Source organism: Dasypus novemcinctus, chromosome 8 (genome assembly GCF_030445035.2).
Source record: "Dasypus novemcinctus isolate mDasNov1 chromosome 8, mDasNov1.1.hap2, whole genome shotgun sequence".
NCBI lineage: Eukaryota > Metazoa > Chordata > Mammalia > Cingulata > Dasypodidae > Dasypus > Dasypus novemcinctus.
Genome location: NC_080680.1, coordinates 106,484,922 through 106,503,221, shown reverse-complemented (window position 1 = coordinate 106,503,221; position 18,300 = coordinate 106,484,922). Strand labels below are relative to the sequence as shown.

General features: G+C 50.5%; 1 protein-coding gene across 5 annotated transcripts in view; it reads left to right on the top strand.

The window, feature by feature from the left end:
* RGS3 (regulator of G protein signaling 3) overlaps nt 1–18,300 on the top strand; it is a 129,544-nt gene that overhangs the window by 73,913 nt on the left and 37,331 nt on the right. For all 5 annotated transcript variants that reach the window (XM_071217038.1, XM_058302511.2, XM_071217039.1 and 2 more), the window contains one exon: nt 2,279–2,401. In XM_071217038.1, the coding sequence (XP_071073139.1) occupies nt 2,279–2,401 (123 nt within the window). The remainder of the gene's footprint in view (nt 1–2,278; nt 2,402–18,300) is intronic.

Below are 18,300 nucleotides of genomic sequence, written 5' to 3'. Positions count from 1 at the left end.
CAAAATGGGAGTAACAGTCCATGTTCTACCCAACTCTTCAAGGAATTGCCAAGATCAAAATGAGGTCATGATTGGGAAAGTGCTTTTTCAAATTGATAATTAGAGGAAAGGAACTATTATTAAGGCAGAATTCCAGCTTCAGAATAGAAAGAGAGGAGAAAATTGAGGCCCAGGGAGATGAAAGGATTTGCTCAAGGCCACCCAGCCAGGCAGAGGCAGGGCTGAGAGTCTTGGCCAGCACCAGCTTTGTGCAGCGGTGGCCTTTTGAAGCTGGGGGACCCGAGTCCCTGCCTCGTCCTTCCCTTCGTCGTGGGGAGGCGTGCAGGAGCAGGAGGTCCTTGGTCGGTTCCAGCCCCCACCAGGATCTTGGGGCCTCTTGGTGGCCTTGCCCTTCCCCTGCAGTGGGCTGGAGGTGGGGGGAAGTGGCAGGTACCTGCTGCTAAGTGGTAGCTTCCGGGTTGTCTCACTTCAAGCACCCAGTTCCCAGAAGCCAAGAGGCGGGGTTCCTTTGTGCTCTCCTAGGATGCTTTTAGGAAGATCAGCTCCTGAGTACTTGGGGGCAGGGAAGGAAAGGCCGGCACCCTGGGAGCCTAACACAAGGAGATGATCCAGGGCAGAAAGCGTCCCCAGGTGCTATCAGATGATGCCGATAACCACCCCAGGGCCTGGGCCCTGGCATTTGCTTTTCCTTCTGCCTGCAAGGGTTCTCCCCGAGGACTCTCCATGCTGGTTCCTTTTCACCGTCCAGGCCTCGGCTCAAATGCCACCTCTTCAGAGGGGCCTTTTCTGACCACCCTGCTCAAGAAGGATGTCTCCATGACCTCGTGGCACTTCCACGCTTTGTAATGCTATGGTTTATCCAATCGTTGGCTTGGTGTCTCTTCCCCCCCACCCTAACCTGAGGACCAGGGCGTGGTCTGTCTCAAGTACCTCTTTATCGCAGTGTCAGCACTGTCCCTAACACCTCGCAGGGACTCAGTAGGTGCTTATTAAACAAAGGAATTCCTGAGCAGGAACAGTAAGAGCTGCTGTGTGTCACCTGCCCCCTGGCTTGCCCTTCCTCACAGCTCTGTGAGGTAGGTGATGTCATTGTCATTCCCATTTGACTGAGAGCGGGGGACTTTCCTGAGGCCAGCAGCTCGGAAGTGATGAAACTGGGATTCCAACCAGGCCTGTCCAACTGCAAACCAAGGAAGCACTGGATGGAAATCCTGGCTTTTCTTCTGTTCCAAGCCATCGCGCTTGTGCTCTTACCTCCCTGGCTGAGTTCATCTAATCGCCGCCTGTGGGGCTATAATCAAATTCCAGTGGAGTCAGAAAGGGCTCCTGATCCTCTGATCTGAGCAGGAAGGGGGAGGGCGGAGGAGATAGCGCTGGGCGTTCCTCAGGGCGCCTCCCACCCCCCAGCATTCCTGGCGGTGACCTGGGCGAAGCCCCTGGGTCCTGGCAGCTCCCCTGTGCTGCTGTTAAAGCTGGCCTGAATTTGACTTCTACCGGAGGTTCTTCTGGGCAACCAGAGATCACCGAAGCCACTACATGCCCAACACGGCTCTGGGCACAGATGAAAAAGGCCTTTGTAGAAGGAGTTCATAATCGAGTTAGGGAGACAAGAGCGCAGCACTTAACGAGGTTAAATAGCAAAGCGGGATTCAAAGGGCTGCAGTGCCAGAGACCGGGCTGCACTCACTGAGCTGAATAGCCATTGATCAGACACGGATGATGTGCCGGGCACTGGTGGTGCTGAGAGGGCCACATGACTCTGCCCACCAAAGACTTTCTCAAGGAACCAGAGTTGTCCTTTGGGTTCTGTTCGGATGCCTGTCCAGCCCCGGTCAAGCCCTGTGATGAGTGTGCTGAGACGGGGTAGGGGGCCCGTGAGGCAGGGAGGGCTCCTGGAGCCACAGAGCTTCAGCTTGGCCCTGATCTTGGCCCTCTGGGCTCCCCACCGGCTCCCCGGCTGGGGCCTTGTGTGCCTGCCCCCGGGGCTGACCTCATGACTGTGGCCTGCTGTCTCCACAGGCCTCCACTGTGCTGGGACCCACCCTCCCTCCCCTCCCCCAGTCCACGGGCACACAGCTCACTCTCTAGCACCCAGACCAGCATCCCTGCTTGTCCGGCTGCCTCGATGCCACCAGGGATTAATGTGCATTTGTGGCTTTTATCTGGCGCTTCCCTCCCCGCTGCAGCCGCGCCCTTTGGACCCCAGGGAGGGCTTGGGGAGCCCCCTGGACCAGGGAGCAGGCCTGACCAGCCCTTTCTCTCTTTTCCCTGACGTCAGAAGGCAGAGTGCTTATTCACTTTGGAGGCACACTCGCAGGAGCAGAAGAAGAGAGTGTGCTGGTGCCTGTCGGAGAACATCGCCAAGCAGCAACAGCTGGCAGCCTCGCCGCCCGAGAGCAAGGTAAGGGCCTTGCCGGCGGCTGCGGCCCTGGCTGCCTCGCCTCCCCTGGGCCAGCCTGGACCCTCGAGCTTCGGCACGGAGCTCGGGGCCAGCCCCGGCCTAGAACTTGAATCTGGGCAATGAGCTCTTGGCGAGGGGGGCCTGTGCTTGAAGGCCCCTTGGCATTGCTTTGGGTCTATTGAGTGGGTTTAACATTGCCTGGGTGAAGCAATGGAGCCAAAGTGAGCATGACCCATCAATTCTCAGCATTGTTCTTTGGTCTGCCTGTGGCAGGGTTTAATCTGGGTCGGCCTCCCTGCTGCTGCCTGGCCTGCATTCCCCCTCTGCCATTGGGCAGGCTGTGCCCAGGGGCGGCATATTGGTGTTTAACACTGGCCCCAGGCAGACATAATTGGAAAGGGATGCTTGCTGCAGAAGCTGTTATAGTTTGATGCAGGCCAGAGCCAAGTGGAGCCCAGTTTGGACTGCTGGGAGCTGGGGACTGGCCAGACTGATTGAATGCCAGCTGGAGCCATCTGGGAAGCTTAGAGGCTCCTGGTGGAGACTGACCTCGGTGGGATGCTGCTCGGCTGGTGAGACCACTTGCCCAGTGCCTGGGGAAGGAGATGGGAGCTGGACCACAGCCTTCCCTTTGACACCCTGATCCCAGCCACGTGTCATCATTCCCCATTTGTGAGTCATTTAGGTACCCTCTCTTACTAGAAGTGCTGGCCATTTTGGGAGTTGGTCCGACTGCTGTGGAAGGGACAGAGGTGGTTGTTGTGCTGGATCGCGAGGAAGAGGTGAAATGAAGAAAGCAAGGGGCAGCCTATAAGCTTGCGGCCCTGGTGCTTCTCTCGATGTCCCTGGGTCCACTGTGCTGCACAGAGGCGAATGGAGGGGCAGTGGGAGGACAGGCCTGCAGAGGGCAAGGTGGGGAAGGGATAGTTAAACAGCCTCTCCTGGAGGGGCCAGCAGACACAGCTCCAAGCTCTTCTCTAAGGGGGTAAGAAGCTGAGAACGACAGTTTGAAATTTGAAAGTTATCTGGTTGTACCCTGGCCAGGGGCAACAATAACTGTTGAGGGAAGGAAGTGGGAAGAGCATGGACTTTTGGGTCTTGCTCCAGCACTGCCTGGCAGTGTGACCTTGGGCAAGTCACTACACTGCTCTGCACATTGCTGTCCCTATCTATAATCTGGATACCCTAGTTCCTACCCCGAAGAGTTGTGAAAATTAAATGTGGCAGTGCATGTGGACTTCATAGCACAGGGCCTAGTATCCAGTAAGCGCTCATTCAACTATAGCTCTGGGGGAGTGCACTGCCACTTCTCCCTGCCCGAGGTGGCCCTTTGTGACATTGGCTGGTTCCCGCTGTCATGTCCTTGGACTGAGCAGGACCTCGCAGCCATTGGTCCTGGGTTGGTCACAGTCAGGAGTGACTCCCTTGGGCAGTCCCTCAGATTCACAAGGCTCAACTTGCATGTACCCTGCCACCCCCACCACCCTCCCCCAGCTTTCTTTTCTTTGGGCTTAGCTCATCCTACTTTGGGGGAAAGAGCTCTTTGTGCTCTTTGGGGCCATTTTGGGATTTGGTGTGGTTGCTGCAGAAAGAGCTGAGGTGGTTGTTTGCTGGATCCAGGAGAAGAGGCTAAATGAATTTGCTGGCTCTGGAATGTGTTGGCAGCAGCTATCTCAGAGGCCTGGAAAATCTTTCCATCTTGAGTTGGGAGGCCCTTTTGAATGGGGTTCTGAGACAGGCTCTGGTCCCTGCAGAGCTGCGGGCCGGGCTCGCTGACGGCGGAAGCGCCTGGTTTCAGGGTGTCACCAAGATGGCTGAGTATCGGGCAGACGCCTCTTCAAACCAAAGCTCTTAAAAGAGAAGGCGCGTGCTGGGCAGGAGAAGGGTGAGGAGGGAGGGCCTGATGCCTGGGACAGCCTCAGGATTGACCCGTTGGCCTGAGAGCTTGGCCCGCCCTCTTTAAAAGGCCGTTACATTTGTTAGGCATGCACACCTGGAGTCTTAGCACCTTAATCCTTCCCGTCACCTACACAATGCTCCCTGATAACAGTTGTGGGAAATGCGATTTTTTTCCAGTCCCTTAGCCATCCCGGAATGTGTTAGCATCCTTAGTGACTGGGCGCAAGGAATGGCCAGCCACCCACTCCATGTCATCCAACTGTGCCCAGCTCCGTCAGGTCCTCAGGGTGACTGCAGACTCCTTCCTAAGCACTGGGCCATGGCTTTCTGCTCAGGTTGCTGTTTTCCACAGGAGACGAGAAAAGGCCAAACAGAACTCGGAGATGGGCCTCCTGCTTTTCAGGCAAAAAGTATCTTGCTTGAGTAGCCCAACTCTTGACACCTTTTCTTTGTTTTTTCTGTGCATGCTCCATCTTCTGCTGAACGGTGGCCAATACTGCCTAAGCCACCCTGCAACTCAAATGCCTCTGGGGAAAGTGGGGCTTGCAAGGCAAAGCCCCAAACTCCCATGTTACTCCTTTCTACCCCCTACCCCCTGCAACTTGAAATAGTGCATTTGTTGACAACTTGGAATGGGGGGATTCTTCAAGCATTTCAAGGAATGCAAAGTTTTCCCCAAATTTGTGCTAAATGTGATTTGCCCTGAAAACTAAACAGATATATATTGGGAAGCATGAGGAAGTCAGAAGAGGTTGGACTCAAGGAACGACAGGAAGGCAGGTGTGCCATTACCTGCTGTGTGACCTTTGGCAGGTGCTTCCCGCTGAAGCCTCGGTGGTCCCATCTGGTCCTCAGTCAGCTCCCTGAGTCTTGTGTTTTTCATGAAAACTGAGGACTTGGGGCCACCAGTTCCCTTTAGGGAACCATACCCTAAAGCTTGACTTCCTTTGAAATCTGCAGCCTTTAGGGACCTGTGCATTCCCCTCCAGGGCTAGCAGTGTAGGCACAGCCTTCCTTGTCCTGTCCCCAGGGTGCCTGTGTCCTGTGGCCTTGCAGTTTGGGGGTCCCAGCACAACCAGGTGGACAGCAACCAGGTTGCATCTCTGCCCTGGGGGCACTGCTCCCTTCGTCCTGCTCACTTTGACCACAGTAAACAGGAGGCTGCTCTGGGCAGGCCTGTGTGCTCTCTTTTTTCTATAGAAACAACCCGCTTCCTTTCCTCTCCCAGCTTCCTTCTGCTCATCACCCCCTTTCTCATCCTTGGAATTTGCGCCCTTCTTTGCTTCATTACCATGCCCTGGAGGGAATCTCCTTTTCTTCTTCTGCCTGGGAAAACTTTTAAAAAATTTAATTAAAGAATTTTTACTTAATTGTCTTTTTTAAAAAAGAGACATAGATCACAAAAAAATGTTACATTAAAAAATGTAAGAGGTTCCCATATACCCCACATCCCACCCTACCCCACTGCTCCCACATCAACAACTTCTTTCATCATTGTGGCACATTCATGGCATTTGGTGAATACATTTTGGAGCATGCTGCCCCGCATGGATTATAGTTTATATTGTACTTTACACTCCCCCCCAGTCCATTCAGTGGGTTATGGCAGGATATATAATGTCCTGCATCTGTCTCTGCAGTATCATTCAGGACAACTCCAAGTCCCGAAAATGCCCCCACTTCCCACCTTTTCTTCCTTCTCCCTGGCCTCAGCAACTCTGCCTGGGATAACTTTTACTCATCCCTGTCTTGAGGACTGCTGAGATGCTTCTACTCTATAACGAAGCAGAGGTGGCCCTACCTCTGCTTATTAAGGTTTTCAGCTAGAAGGGATAGGCAGATATATATATATATATATATAATTTGGTTATTCAACCAAATCTGTAGAATAAATGCCTGCTCTGGGCCAGGCACTGGTTTAGGTTCTCTGTAGTCACAGAGATGAATGAGACCTGAGTCTTACGGGGTTCTCCTTCTAATCGGAGTGTGGGGACAAGGGCACCGGAGTGGCCGTCCAAGCATTGAGGCCAGGCATGGCAGATCCTTCGAGTGGCACCCTGGGGTCCTGGTCGCACATTTACCTACTCAGTGATCCTCTGCTGAGCCCCTGCCGTGTGCATGGGAAGCCTTCTGAGAGCGTAGGCTTTTACCCAACACCTTGGGTGAGAGTGGGTGTGCAGGCCAGCAAGAACTGGCCCCGAACTCCATGTGGGAAGAGAGAGATAAATGGATCACACTCTTTCCTCAGGAGATCACAGACCAGTGGTAGAGACAGATATGTCAACAGATAGTTCAGAATAATATAGCAGGTGAAGTGGGAGATAAAAGCTATTGGCACGCTGAGACCCTGGTGGAGCACCTGGCCTCTCTGAGACTCAGTGTTTTCATCAGGAACGTGGCTGGACTAACAGGGTTATTGCACATGGAGTGCGCTTAACAAAGTGTCTTCTGCACAGGCAGCACCCTGGAGCTAGCTGTTGCTGTTGTTTGTTGTCGCCATCATCATCATTATTATTTAAAGTCTGTGTAGGAAGACCCGTTGGTGGCCTTCCTTGTTGACTGCAGCTGAATGCTGATGACTGCTCATGTCAGCTCGTGGTAACCACCTTCTGTGTTCTGGGGCACAGGCAGGGAAACAGAGGCCTCCTGGGTCTGCTCAGGCTGTAAGATTTCTCCCAGTTGTGACGCTGAGGTGTGTGCCACCTAGTCATCTCCGCTGGGGCAGCTACAGACAGCCCCGGAGAGGCCCGCGTCTGTCTGGGTGCCTTAGAAAGGAGCAGAGGCAGGTCCTGGAGTCAGGCGGCTCAGGCCTGAGTAGACAGCGAGCTAATTCCAGTTCTGTCTGGTTCCACAGAAACTCCACCCTTACGGCTCTCTCCAGCAGGAGATGGGGCCAGTCAACTCAACCAATGCCACCCAGGATAGAAGCTTTACCTCAGCAGGACAGACTCTGATTGGCTGAGCAAACCCAAGGGCGGGACTCTGCTTCTAGCAACTTAACCCTTTATTGGGCCTCCCCTACCACACAGTAACCTGACCTCAACTGGACCCAAAACACAGGACCAAGATGGTGGGCCCAGGGCCATCCTAAGGGAGTGGCTCCAAGGGTGTGTCTGGACTGGCATCAGAAGGACTCAGAGGTGTGAGGAGTCCCGTGGGCACGTGCACACTGGCACCAGAAAATCTCCAGTGGAAAAGACTCAGAAGCGTATCCGTTCAAGGAAGGAGGAGAAATGGCATCTGGGCTTCCGGGTGGTTCCAGCACCTGCCTTGTGGGCAGCAGGAGAGGCTGGGAAAGGTCACCCCGATGGAGAACAATGCCATGATCAGCTGCTGCCAGAAGACATCTCTACCCATCCATTCACTCATCTCATTCACTCATTCATCTAGTGGATATTTTGGTGGCATCTACTTTATGCCCGGCTCTGCCCTATGAGCGGGTGTTACTGTGGAGAACTAGGTAGATGTGGCTCTGCTCTCATTGTGATTTCAGTCCTCGTAGGGGAGCAAGCTGTTGAATACATCAACACCAACACACACACACACGACTCCGAAGTGTGATAGCTAATGGAGGAAAAGAACAGATTCTTTTAAGAGAATATTATTTAGAATTGCTATGCATGTGTGCATATGTGTGTGTGTGTGTGGAGGTGTGTTGGCAGGAAGCACATGACTTTAAAGCTGAGATCTGCCGGCCAGAAAGGATGTGGCCAGTCAGGGACTTTGGAAAGAGTGTTCCAGATGGATGGACAGCATGAAAAAAGTACCTGAGGAGGGGAGGGACTGGGGAGACAAGGTTGGTGGGGCTGTGAGGAGAAAAAAAGGTGGCTGGGGCCAGATCACGCAGGGCTTTGGCAGTTAGTGTTTTATTGATTTCATTCTAAGTACAGTGGGAAGCCATCAAAGGCTTTTGTGAAAGGGAGTCACAGTCTCAGGTACTTTTCTAGATCAGAGAGCAGATAGGAAGGGCCCAAGCGGGTGTGAGGAAACCAGTTCGAGGTTCCCTTCAGGTGAGGGGTGATGGCGGTCTGCTAGAGGGGTGGCTGGGGATGTGGTTACAAGGATCCAGGCCCTGGGATGCGGCCGAGGTCCCCTGCCCCACTCGTCTCCACGTCTTGCTCTCTCAGTGGGCAGAGTAAGGATTTGGGCCTTCCTCTCAGAGCCTCCATGCCCAGGCCTGGGCTAGGGGTCCTCGCTCAGTTGTAGGAGTGCCCCTGGGTGTTGGGAGCAGTGGGCACTCAGCCCTGCTATGGTGGGAGAATTCTCAGCCCCACAGGCCTCAGGAGGGGTTGCCTGTGGTGACCCTTCATCCTACGCTGAGCGGACTTGTGGGAAGCCACTGGCTGCGTCAGCACCAGTGCACGTGCGCACAGGCATGTGTGATTCCGTGTGCTCTGCAAATGGGCTTGGTTTGCTTTCTGCAGGCTCCTGAGGGTCAGTGACCAGGGCTGGGTGTATTCATCATCCGTGGTGGAGACAGTCCTGCTGCCAGCCTGCTATGGGGATGGTGATGGGGGCTCTCATACCCTTTCCCAACCGCCAGGACCCAGAGGGAGGGAGGCCTGGGGCCTCCCGCACAAAACACTGTAGGGTCAGCGTTACTCCCGTAGGTAAAGGGGGTACCAGAGCCTGGAGAGATGGCTCAGGCCAGAAAAGCCGTGTCCTTGGACACTCTGTGTTGTACCCAGTGGGATCTTCCCAGCATCTCTCAAGAAGGGCTCTTGTGCCTTTGTGAGTTTGCTCAGCTGCTGTGGCCCCTTGAACCATGAAAGGGGCAGCCCAGAAGAGAGTACATCCTTCACCCCACGCCTCTCCTCCTCCCAGCCTGGAAAAGATGAGATCTAACAGGGGACAGCCCCAGGCGAATGCCCCTGCCCAGCAGGGGACTGGACTCAGTCTGGAAGGAGGTGAGGGAAGCGCAGGGTCTCATCCAGCCAGGGGTTTAGCCTGCGGGGTTAATTCGAGAAGCTGAACAGCAAGCTGCACTTTGATTCCCTTACGCAATGACGTTACAGGACACCTGAGGCCCGGGAGCACCACCTGTCTGGGAAGGCAGCAGCTTATCTTTCCAGGACTGGGGGACCCACCTCTGTGCACCCAACCAGGTGCAGAGGACAGGAGCTCTGGCCACGGGGAAGTGGAGGCTACACACAGCCCCCAGTCCTGGACTCAGGGCTCTCCTCCCGGCTGGCCCCGACAAGCGGATGCTCACGTCAGGGTGCTGGGCCCGGCCAGCGGTAGGGGAAGTGGACGGCAGCGCCTGGTGGGCGCCGGGCTGCTCTGCCCAGTGACTGTGGTGAGCCACAGCGCCATTGCCGCTTGCCTCACCAATCGATGAGACAATTAATTTGGCTCCATGGGCTGCAGAAGATGAAATATGACCTGGTGGCCACTGCTCTTCAGCCTCCCAGGCCCTCCCAGCCATCCAGGATGATGAACAAGCTATCGAAATTGCATCTGAGAGTCATAATCACGGGAAGCACTGCCGAGCCCCTCCCCGCCACATCCATCACGCTAAGAGGCACACAATGGCCTCTTTCCTGATGGGCCAATTGTCTTGGGTTGGTGTCTCAGGGTCCAGGAGCTGGGAGGAGGGGAGCACAACCATTTATTGTTGAAAATGCCATCTGTGCAATTTGAATACAAAGTGATCCTTTTTGTCCCCTCTCCCACCCCCACCCCTAACCCCCCCCATCACCCCCCTTCCCGCACTGATCCCATTTGCAGGGTTTCTTTCCTCTCAGGCTCGGGGGCTTTGGAATTCTCTTCTCTGAAATGTTTCTCCGGTGAGCCTTAATGCCTCTATGCTGGCCTGGATCTTTTGGCCCTTTGATATTGGAGACAACCTAGACCTATTGGAAATAATGACATTTATTTATGTATGTCTTGGTTTTTATTCTTTATTTAAAATATTTTTTTTTCATAAGTTCTGCCACCAAAGCTCTTGTTTCTCATACTTGGTACCAAGAAGGTTCTTCGAAGGGAATTGGCAGGCTTTCACCGTGTGGGAGGGTTTCCCACCGTGGGAACCCCAGGCGCCTGCACGGGCTTTGGAGATGGCAATGAAAGTCCCCAGGCGTTATTTGCTCTAGGCCTTCCAGCAGCCCCGTTTGACAGATGCAGGGACCATGGCGCAGAGAAATGAAATGATTTGCCTAAGTTCTCACAGCTGGTAAGAGGCTGAGCTAGTGGTCCTCAAGCCAAGGTCTTCTCACTTAAACCATCGCCCTTTCCAGATACAAAGATTTGCCTTTTGGGGATGGAAAGAGGAGAAATCACTCATCTCCAGGAGGAAGATATCTGGCATGTCAGAAGTTGTGGCCCTTCAAGGTCTAGAGAGGATACTTTTAGGACAAATAAAATGAGATGTCTTCTTTACCCAGTGGAGAATAAACTTTTCTGAGAGCTGGCTCAGGCTGGGAAGACCAATAGCTTCACACAAGGTTTAAAGGAAGTGTGATAAGAAAGACAAGGTTGGACTACTTACCCAGGCTTGTAGAGGGGTGTTGGGCCAGTCGGGCTATGTCCCTTCCCCTTTTGAGTTTGGCATTCAAGAGGACAAGCAGACTTATTGTTGGGGTACTTTGGTGACCAAAGGCAGAAAGCGATAGCTTCAGTTTCAGGCCCAGGCACCGGAGGAGGCCCTTGACCTGAGCCCGGTTCAGGGGTGGGGAGAAAACCTGCCCCCTGCTAACTCCACCAGGTTTTGTGCCCAGATTTCACTCTTGGACTGATTTGGAAACTCCAGACTAAGTGGTCTGGTAACTAGAAATCAAATGGATTGGATTTCAGATACCTACCAAAGAAGCAGCCCCTTCCAGTCTGCATCCACGCGCCCCCCCCCCCACCTTCTTGCCCCCTGGGCCAGCCATCTTGCTCTTCTTTTTAAGTTCTCCAAGGAAGATAGCACAGATCTTGACCTTCCTTCTATCCTGTCTTGACCTAATCATCCCAGCCTAACTCTGATTAGAGGCACCATTCTCTTAATTTGTTCCCAGATCCTTGGTTCAAAGGTAAAATGATAATACTGTGGAACTTTCAGTGAGCACTTTCACTATCAGCCAGGCATCCTGTCGAGCTGTTTACCTACATTATCTCATTTAATTCTCACTAGAGCCTTATAAGGACTATTATCCCCATTATAAATTCATTCTCATTGTGTCCAATTTAGGGGTGAAAACACTGAGCCTTATTGAAGTTAAGAAACTTGCTCAGGGGAGCAGATGTAGCTCAGTGGTTGAACGCTTGCTTCCCATATACAAGGTCAATCCCTGGTACCTCCTTAAAAAAAAAAAAAGAAAAAAAGAAACTTGCCCAAGATCACACAGCTAGTGGGTGGCCAGGATTAGAACCTTATAGCTCTTGACTCCTCAGCTCTATTGCTTTCCAGCAATTATGGACACCCGCAAGCTGGGAGGGGCCAGGGAGGCTGAGCAGCCACTTCAGCTTAGAGACCATTCTGAGATACTGTTGGCTTCAGCATAAAGCCCAGGTGTGAGCTGATTCTCAGGCTCTCCCCAGCCATGCTGCAGTCTTTTGTACCCACAGGCTGGCCACACTGCATTATTGCTCCTTTTCTAAACTCACCATGCACAGTCATGTGTGGGCTGTTTCTTCTGTCTGACCTTGCCAGCCCTTCTTTGCTGTCCCTGCCAAATGCAGACTGCCTTAACCTTCAAGGCTTAGCCTCACCGGCACTGCCTCTGGGTCACCTTTCTCAGGCACGCATCAACAGTCGTTGCTTTCCCCTCTGTGTTTCCATAGCATTTGTTCATCCTTAGCACGTGCTAAGGGAGCAAGTGGAGATCATGTTCTACTTTTTTATTTTCTTATCACCTGTTCCTTAGTAGCAATTCAGATGTTGTAGAATTGAATTGGGTCATCCAGTTCAACTCACATATTTAATGAGGGAACTAAGGCTCAGAAAGAGAAAGTGACCTGTTCAGGGTCATTGGGAGAGTTAGTGTTTGAGCTGGAACTAGATCTCAGGTCTCGGCCTAGAGCTCTTCCTGAGGCACCTCGGCTTTGTGGGACCGGAGCACAGATCCCCACCTGGTTTATGAAGCAATCCTGGCCAGGCTCACGCAAGGTCATGGGCATCACCATATTCCCAAGCTGACCCCTGGGCATCCTGATCAGGACCACTCCTCCCGTTCTCTCCCCCAAGTATGGGACAGAGGGTGTTCGCTTCTCACTGAGACACTCTCTCTTAGAGAAAACCAGAATAAGATTCTGAAGATCTTGATTCAAATTTTAATTTTGCTGGTATCTCACTGTGTGACCTTGGGCCAATTACTTCACCTCTTGCATCATTAGTTTCTTTATCAAGAAAAATGAAGGAGTTGAATTTCCAGGAATTATCTGATTCCAAAATATTAGGATATAAAGATAAATATAAAATAGCTCCCCCTGCCACCTTCAGAAAGGGTGGAGAGTTGGGTCAGGTTCTTCATTATAGTCACTGTCTCAAAACGTGCCTGCGGTCTATTGAATCAGTTCTGAAAGGATTTCAGAGGGGAGAGTAGACTGAGTGCAAATGCTCAGGACTCTTAACAGGCTCACAGAAGAAAGAAAACAGACATTTAAGTCTTTGCATTGAAACAAGAGTATATGTGTGTGGATATCTGCAAAGGTTGTGCATGGCTAATATTCCATGTACACATAACATGTCGGTATACTTACGGATCTTAAACCGGAAGGGGTCCTCATCATAGGCACCCAACTTATAAGTACACTCCTGCTCCCTCCCCACCTTAAGGTGCCTCCTTCCTGGCTCCCCCTTGAGAGGCCAGCATGTGGAACTCACCAACCCAGGATCTTCTGCCATCCCTCTTTCCTTTTTACTCAGGTGGAAGGGCACACACCGGAGTCTTTCACTTGAACTTCACGTACATGTGTATGGAGGAATGCTCTTTAACCATCCCGACTGCCAGTCTGTGCCCTAAGGTTAATTTCCAAGTGGAATTCGTGGTAATCAAGAAGTGCCTTTAGTTTCTGGTATGGTCAGGAGTCTCCTTCAGACTCCTCCCCAGAAGTTGCCGTTGACTTTATCGCCTTTAATGCACCATTTTCTTTTGCTTGAGCAACACTATTTTTAAGATAAATTTTCTACAAAGTTGTCTTTTGATGTTAGCAATTATCTGTTTTCCTTAAATTCTACTCTGGCAAAAAATCGAGTTGTTGGTTCTCCTTGGTGGAAGAAGAGTGCAGCTTAAGTCAGCTCGTCCAGGGAGGTGCCACTCTTTCTACCACTTTTCAATGGGAAAATGCATTCTGAGGGGCAACACATACTCAGAGGCAGAGGATATCATGTTTATTTTATGAGCGACTAGAATTTGGTGGAACCATAGAATCTTTGAGCTGCCCCTCCCGCAACCCCAGTTAAATTGACTAACAAGCTGCTTTGTAGAAACCAGAGCCAACAGAGGGACAAAACCTTGGTCAAGGGCACACAGAGTGCTAGAGCTGAAAGGAGCACTCCAGGACCTGACCTCTATCCCAGTGCTCCTCTCTCAGTAGCTTTTGAAGACTGGGGCCACGAGGGCACAGATGACCTTAGAGAAGCTCTCACCGTCTCCCTCAGCAGCCCGCTGTATTGCTGTCAGGCCATGGGAGCCACCACTTAGGGCTGTCACCGAGAGTGAGAAAGCAGCCCAGCTGATGGCGTGGGGAGAGGGTGACTAGTCACCTGGCTTGTCCGTAGATTTCTGGTGTGTTCCTGCTGGAGCGGAATGAACGAGGCTGCTGTGTTTTACCTGGAGCGCCAAGCAAGCAGGACTGGCAGAGACGCTCCCTGTGCTCTGTCCTAAAAATAGCAGTGGGACTGGAGCTGAGGTGAAAAGGAGGGGAAGAGGGGGGGGCTCCTTCGGGAGCTGGGTGGGGTGCCTCAGCCCCATCCTCTTCCTGCCAGACCCTGTGTGAGGAAGTCCCACAGATTCACAGAGTTTGAGAGCTGGGATTGTCCTGGAGCCATCAGCACTCACACCCCTTCCGCCGACAGACGAGGAGGCCCTGGCGGCCCAGCAAGGGGAAGGGACTGGCCAGCGGTCACCAAGCTCGTGGACAAGGACCCAGATGACACACTTCTTTCTTCCTGCCCTTTCTGCCGCGTGGCCGCAGGCCTCGTCTCCAGGCGCGCGCAGGGCCTGGGAACTCCTGGGGCCGGATGTGCTCGGGCTTCCTGAGAGCCGTCTGGCAGACGAGGAGTCCCCTGGCCAGTCGGCCCTGAGCCCCAACCTCAGCCAGCTGGGCTCCTGGCGTCAGGCTCTCACCACACAGGCGTCCCACCCTTGGCGACTTGGCCTTCTGTGGCGCCTGAGCTCTCTGCAGGGAGATTGGAAAGGGCTGATATGGGCTGGGCTGCAGGACAGAAGGTCCCATGCCTCAGGTCCTTCCTCTGCTCTCCCCAAGGAAGGTACAGAGAGAGGCAGCTAAGGCAGGAGCAGGGCCTGGGGTTTAGAGGCAGACAGGCCCAGGCTCAAATCCCAGCTCCACCTGTCACTAGCTGTGGGTGCCCTAGCATCTGTAAAATGGTTCAAAAACACCAACCGCATTGGGATCTTGTGAAGATTAAAGGGAATGGCGAGTGCAAAGTGTGTATGTAGTGGTACTCAGCAGCTGAGCTGTCATCGCCAGATCAAGTGGTGAAGGTGTGCTTGGGTATCTGCAACCCCCTTCCTTGGAGCCTATACCCATGGGGCTGTGGAAGGTTGTGTGTGTGTGTGTTTTCTATTGTTGCAAAAGGAATTTGTGTTTGTTATGAAGAAAACAGTTAACACAGATGATCCAGGAGGAAGAAATCAAGTTCACCTTTAATCCCAGTACCCAGTGATCACTACTTAACATTTTGGGGTGAAGCCTGTCAGGCATTTATACACACATATATCTTATTTGCAAATTGGGGTTACTGGTGTACATAGTTTTCTAACCTGCTTTTTTCCATTTAACAATGTAGTACATTATGTTTCCACGTCAATAAATATTCTTTTACAACATCACTTTTAGTGCCTGTGGAGTATTTCATTGTGCAGACGAAACATGCTTTATTTAACTAATCTCCGACAGTTGAACATTTAGATTATTCCCAGTTTTTCATTGTTACGAAAATGAACTAAGAAAAAATTATTTGTAGATGTAGCTTGGCATCCCAGCATCCAATTAAATGCCTTGTACCTGTTTGACTCTCAGCAAGTAATCATTGAATGAATGAACATTTTGTTAGATTAAATTCTTGGTAGTAGAATTTCTAGGTTAAAGGAAATATAGTTTTTTAAAGTTTCTTGATACCTATTGCCAAATTGCACTCCTCAGGAACTTTATACCTATTTATAATCCCACCTTTGGGTGACCAACTTGTCTCACTTTGCCTGGGACTTTCCTATTTTAGCAGGAAAAAAATTTTTTTTTACTACTGCAGAGATTTATACTTATTTCAAATTCCTTCGGTGAGGGACTTGATTGAAGAGACAGATATCTTGAAGGGGACATTATATCAGTCAATTTGATGAGTGATCGATTTCATAGTAATCCTGAGTGTGCAATTTCACACCCTGGGCTCCACGTGGAGCCTTTACACATTAACACTGAAATATTTTGAAGTCAATTCTTTTTTTTTTTTTGTCATATTTTCTAAGACCTTTCCCACTCCAATATTATAAAGAATGTTCTGTATTTTTCAGGTACTTTTATCCTTTTATTTCTTGCATTTAGATTTTTTTAAATCCATCTGCAATTAATTTAGCACCTGTTATCATAAGTCTCATTTTTTTCCCCAAATGGTTGACCCGTTTTTCCAACATGATATTTTGAATTACCCTTCCTTTTCTTACTGATTTGAAGTGCTGCCTTATCATAGACCAAATTTCCACATATATGTGGGCTGGTTTCTGAATCTATTGCCTCTCTCATTTGTCTATTTCAACATCACAGTGAGGCTTAATGACTGTAGCTTTATGCTATGCTATAGTCCTGTTAACTATCCCAAGGCTACCCTCCATCATTCCTTTGAAGTGATAAACCCTAATTCTGGCCTTCCGGTGGTTCTACCCTTACCTTTCACAAACATATTTCAATATCAAGAATTCCACCAGACCTATAAGAATTTGCCCTCACCTCCTACCATTCCTCAGGAGCACTTCAGCTGGCCTCTACTTGCCTTTGCTTTCCTCCACTTCTCTTGGGTATGTTGAAGTCATTGGGAATTTGAGTTTTTCATTGTTCCTATTTTTAAATGTTAGTTCTATTCTGTTTTAAGAATCCTTTAAAATGGCATTCACCTTCTCAACTATGTTATCAATAGATGTTACTGTTTCATTGTTTGCCACTGTTTCTTGTATACCACTGTCTTAGTTTTCCAGGCTGCTGTGACAAATACCACACAATAGATAGGCTTAGAGGATGAGAATTTATTGGCTCCTGGTTTTGAGGCTAGAAGAAGTCCAAAGTTCAAAATCAAGGCATCAGCAAGGCAATGCTTTCTCCCCATAGTCTGTCACTCTGGTGCTGGCTACTGGTGATCCCTGGGGTTCCTTGGCTCTCTTGTCCCATGGCCATGCCCCCTCCTTTCTCTTCCCACTTTTGGCTCCTCCCTGGAAAATGACTGGCTTTCTCTATGTCTGAATTTCTTTTGCTTATTAAGGAATCCAGATTCCCTTGTTCAGTTGGGCCACACACTGAACATCTTCAAGAGGTCCTGTTTACAATGGGTTCACAACTACGGGATGTGGGTTAAGGTTAAGGATGTGCCTAAATTCGTCTCAGTTCAGTTTACCACACCCATATCATCTCATTCTTGACTTCTTTATTTTGATTCATTTTTGTCTGGAGAGGTTTCTTGAGTATTTTTTCAGAAAGTGCCTGTGGGTGGTATACTTTCTGAGTCCTCAAGTGTCTGAAAATACTCGCCCTCATGCTTGAGTCATCCTTCCCTAAGTAGAGAATTTTAGGCTAAGGTCGTTCTCTCCCAGAAACCTGAGAGCAGTCACCTGTGGTCTCCTGGCATTTAGTGTTGTAAGAAGTGCAACACCCACTTGATTCCCTAAAATTTATTTATGGAAACAAGCAGGATTTTTCTTTCCAATTTGGAATTCAGAAAATTCACCCAATTGTTTCCAGTTGTTGGTTCTCTTTTGGTTATTTTCCCTGGTACTAACTAGGTTTTAGTCTAAACACTTAAGTCTTCCCATAGTTCAGGAATATTTTCTTTTAATTTTTAAAGTTGTTTCTCTTCTGTGTTCATTCCCTTCTTTCTGAAATTCCTACTACAAACAATAATAAAAACAGCTACACCCACTGAGTATTCTTTCCTTCTGTTATGGCATCTAATCTACTCACCACTATTGTTATTACCCCCCATATTATACATGAGAAGACAAAGGAACAGAGAGGTTAAGTAGATTGTACCAGGTCACATGGCTGGGAGGCAGAGGCTATGGTCCAAATCTTAGCTATCACACCATTCTCCTTGCTGTCAACCCAATCCCTAGACCTTACCCTTACCCCAAATATCCTGCAATGAAAATGTTTGGCATTGAGAGCCAGAGCCTCTATTACCAAGGGAGAAAATGTGGGCTTACTGGAATGGTGGAATTGGGAATAGATGAGGATACTGAGGACCAGAGAGGAGCAGGGACTGTCAAAGTCCCTCAGTGAATTTAGAGCTGGGAACCATCCCCTTCCTCTCCTTCCCACTGCTTCAGCCATCTGAGTCCTTGGGGCTACTGCATGGCCTCCTTGGGGATTTCCCTTTTCTTTCAGTCCCCCTTCTAAACAGCAGACAAGACCGATCTCCTGTAGAGCCAACCTGGTCACCTTCCCACTGCCTAGAGGTTTCAGAGGCTCTCCTTGCCTGTAGGATAAACACCAAGTTCTTGTCTCGCGTTTGAAGGGTTCCTACCCCCTTTCATTTTCTTATTTTTTAATTCCTTCATTTATTGAGAAGACACTGAATGTTTGTCAGATGACTGCATGAATGAAGGAACATTTTTAGGGTGCCTGTTGTG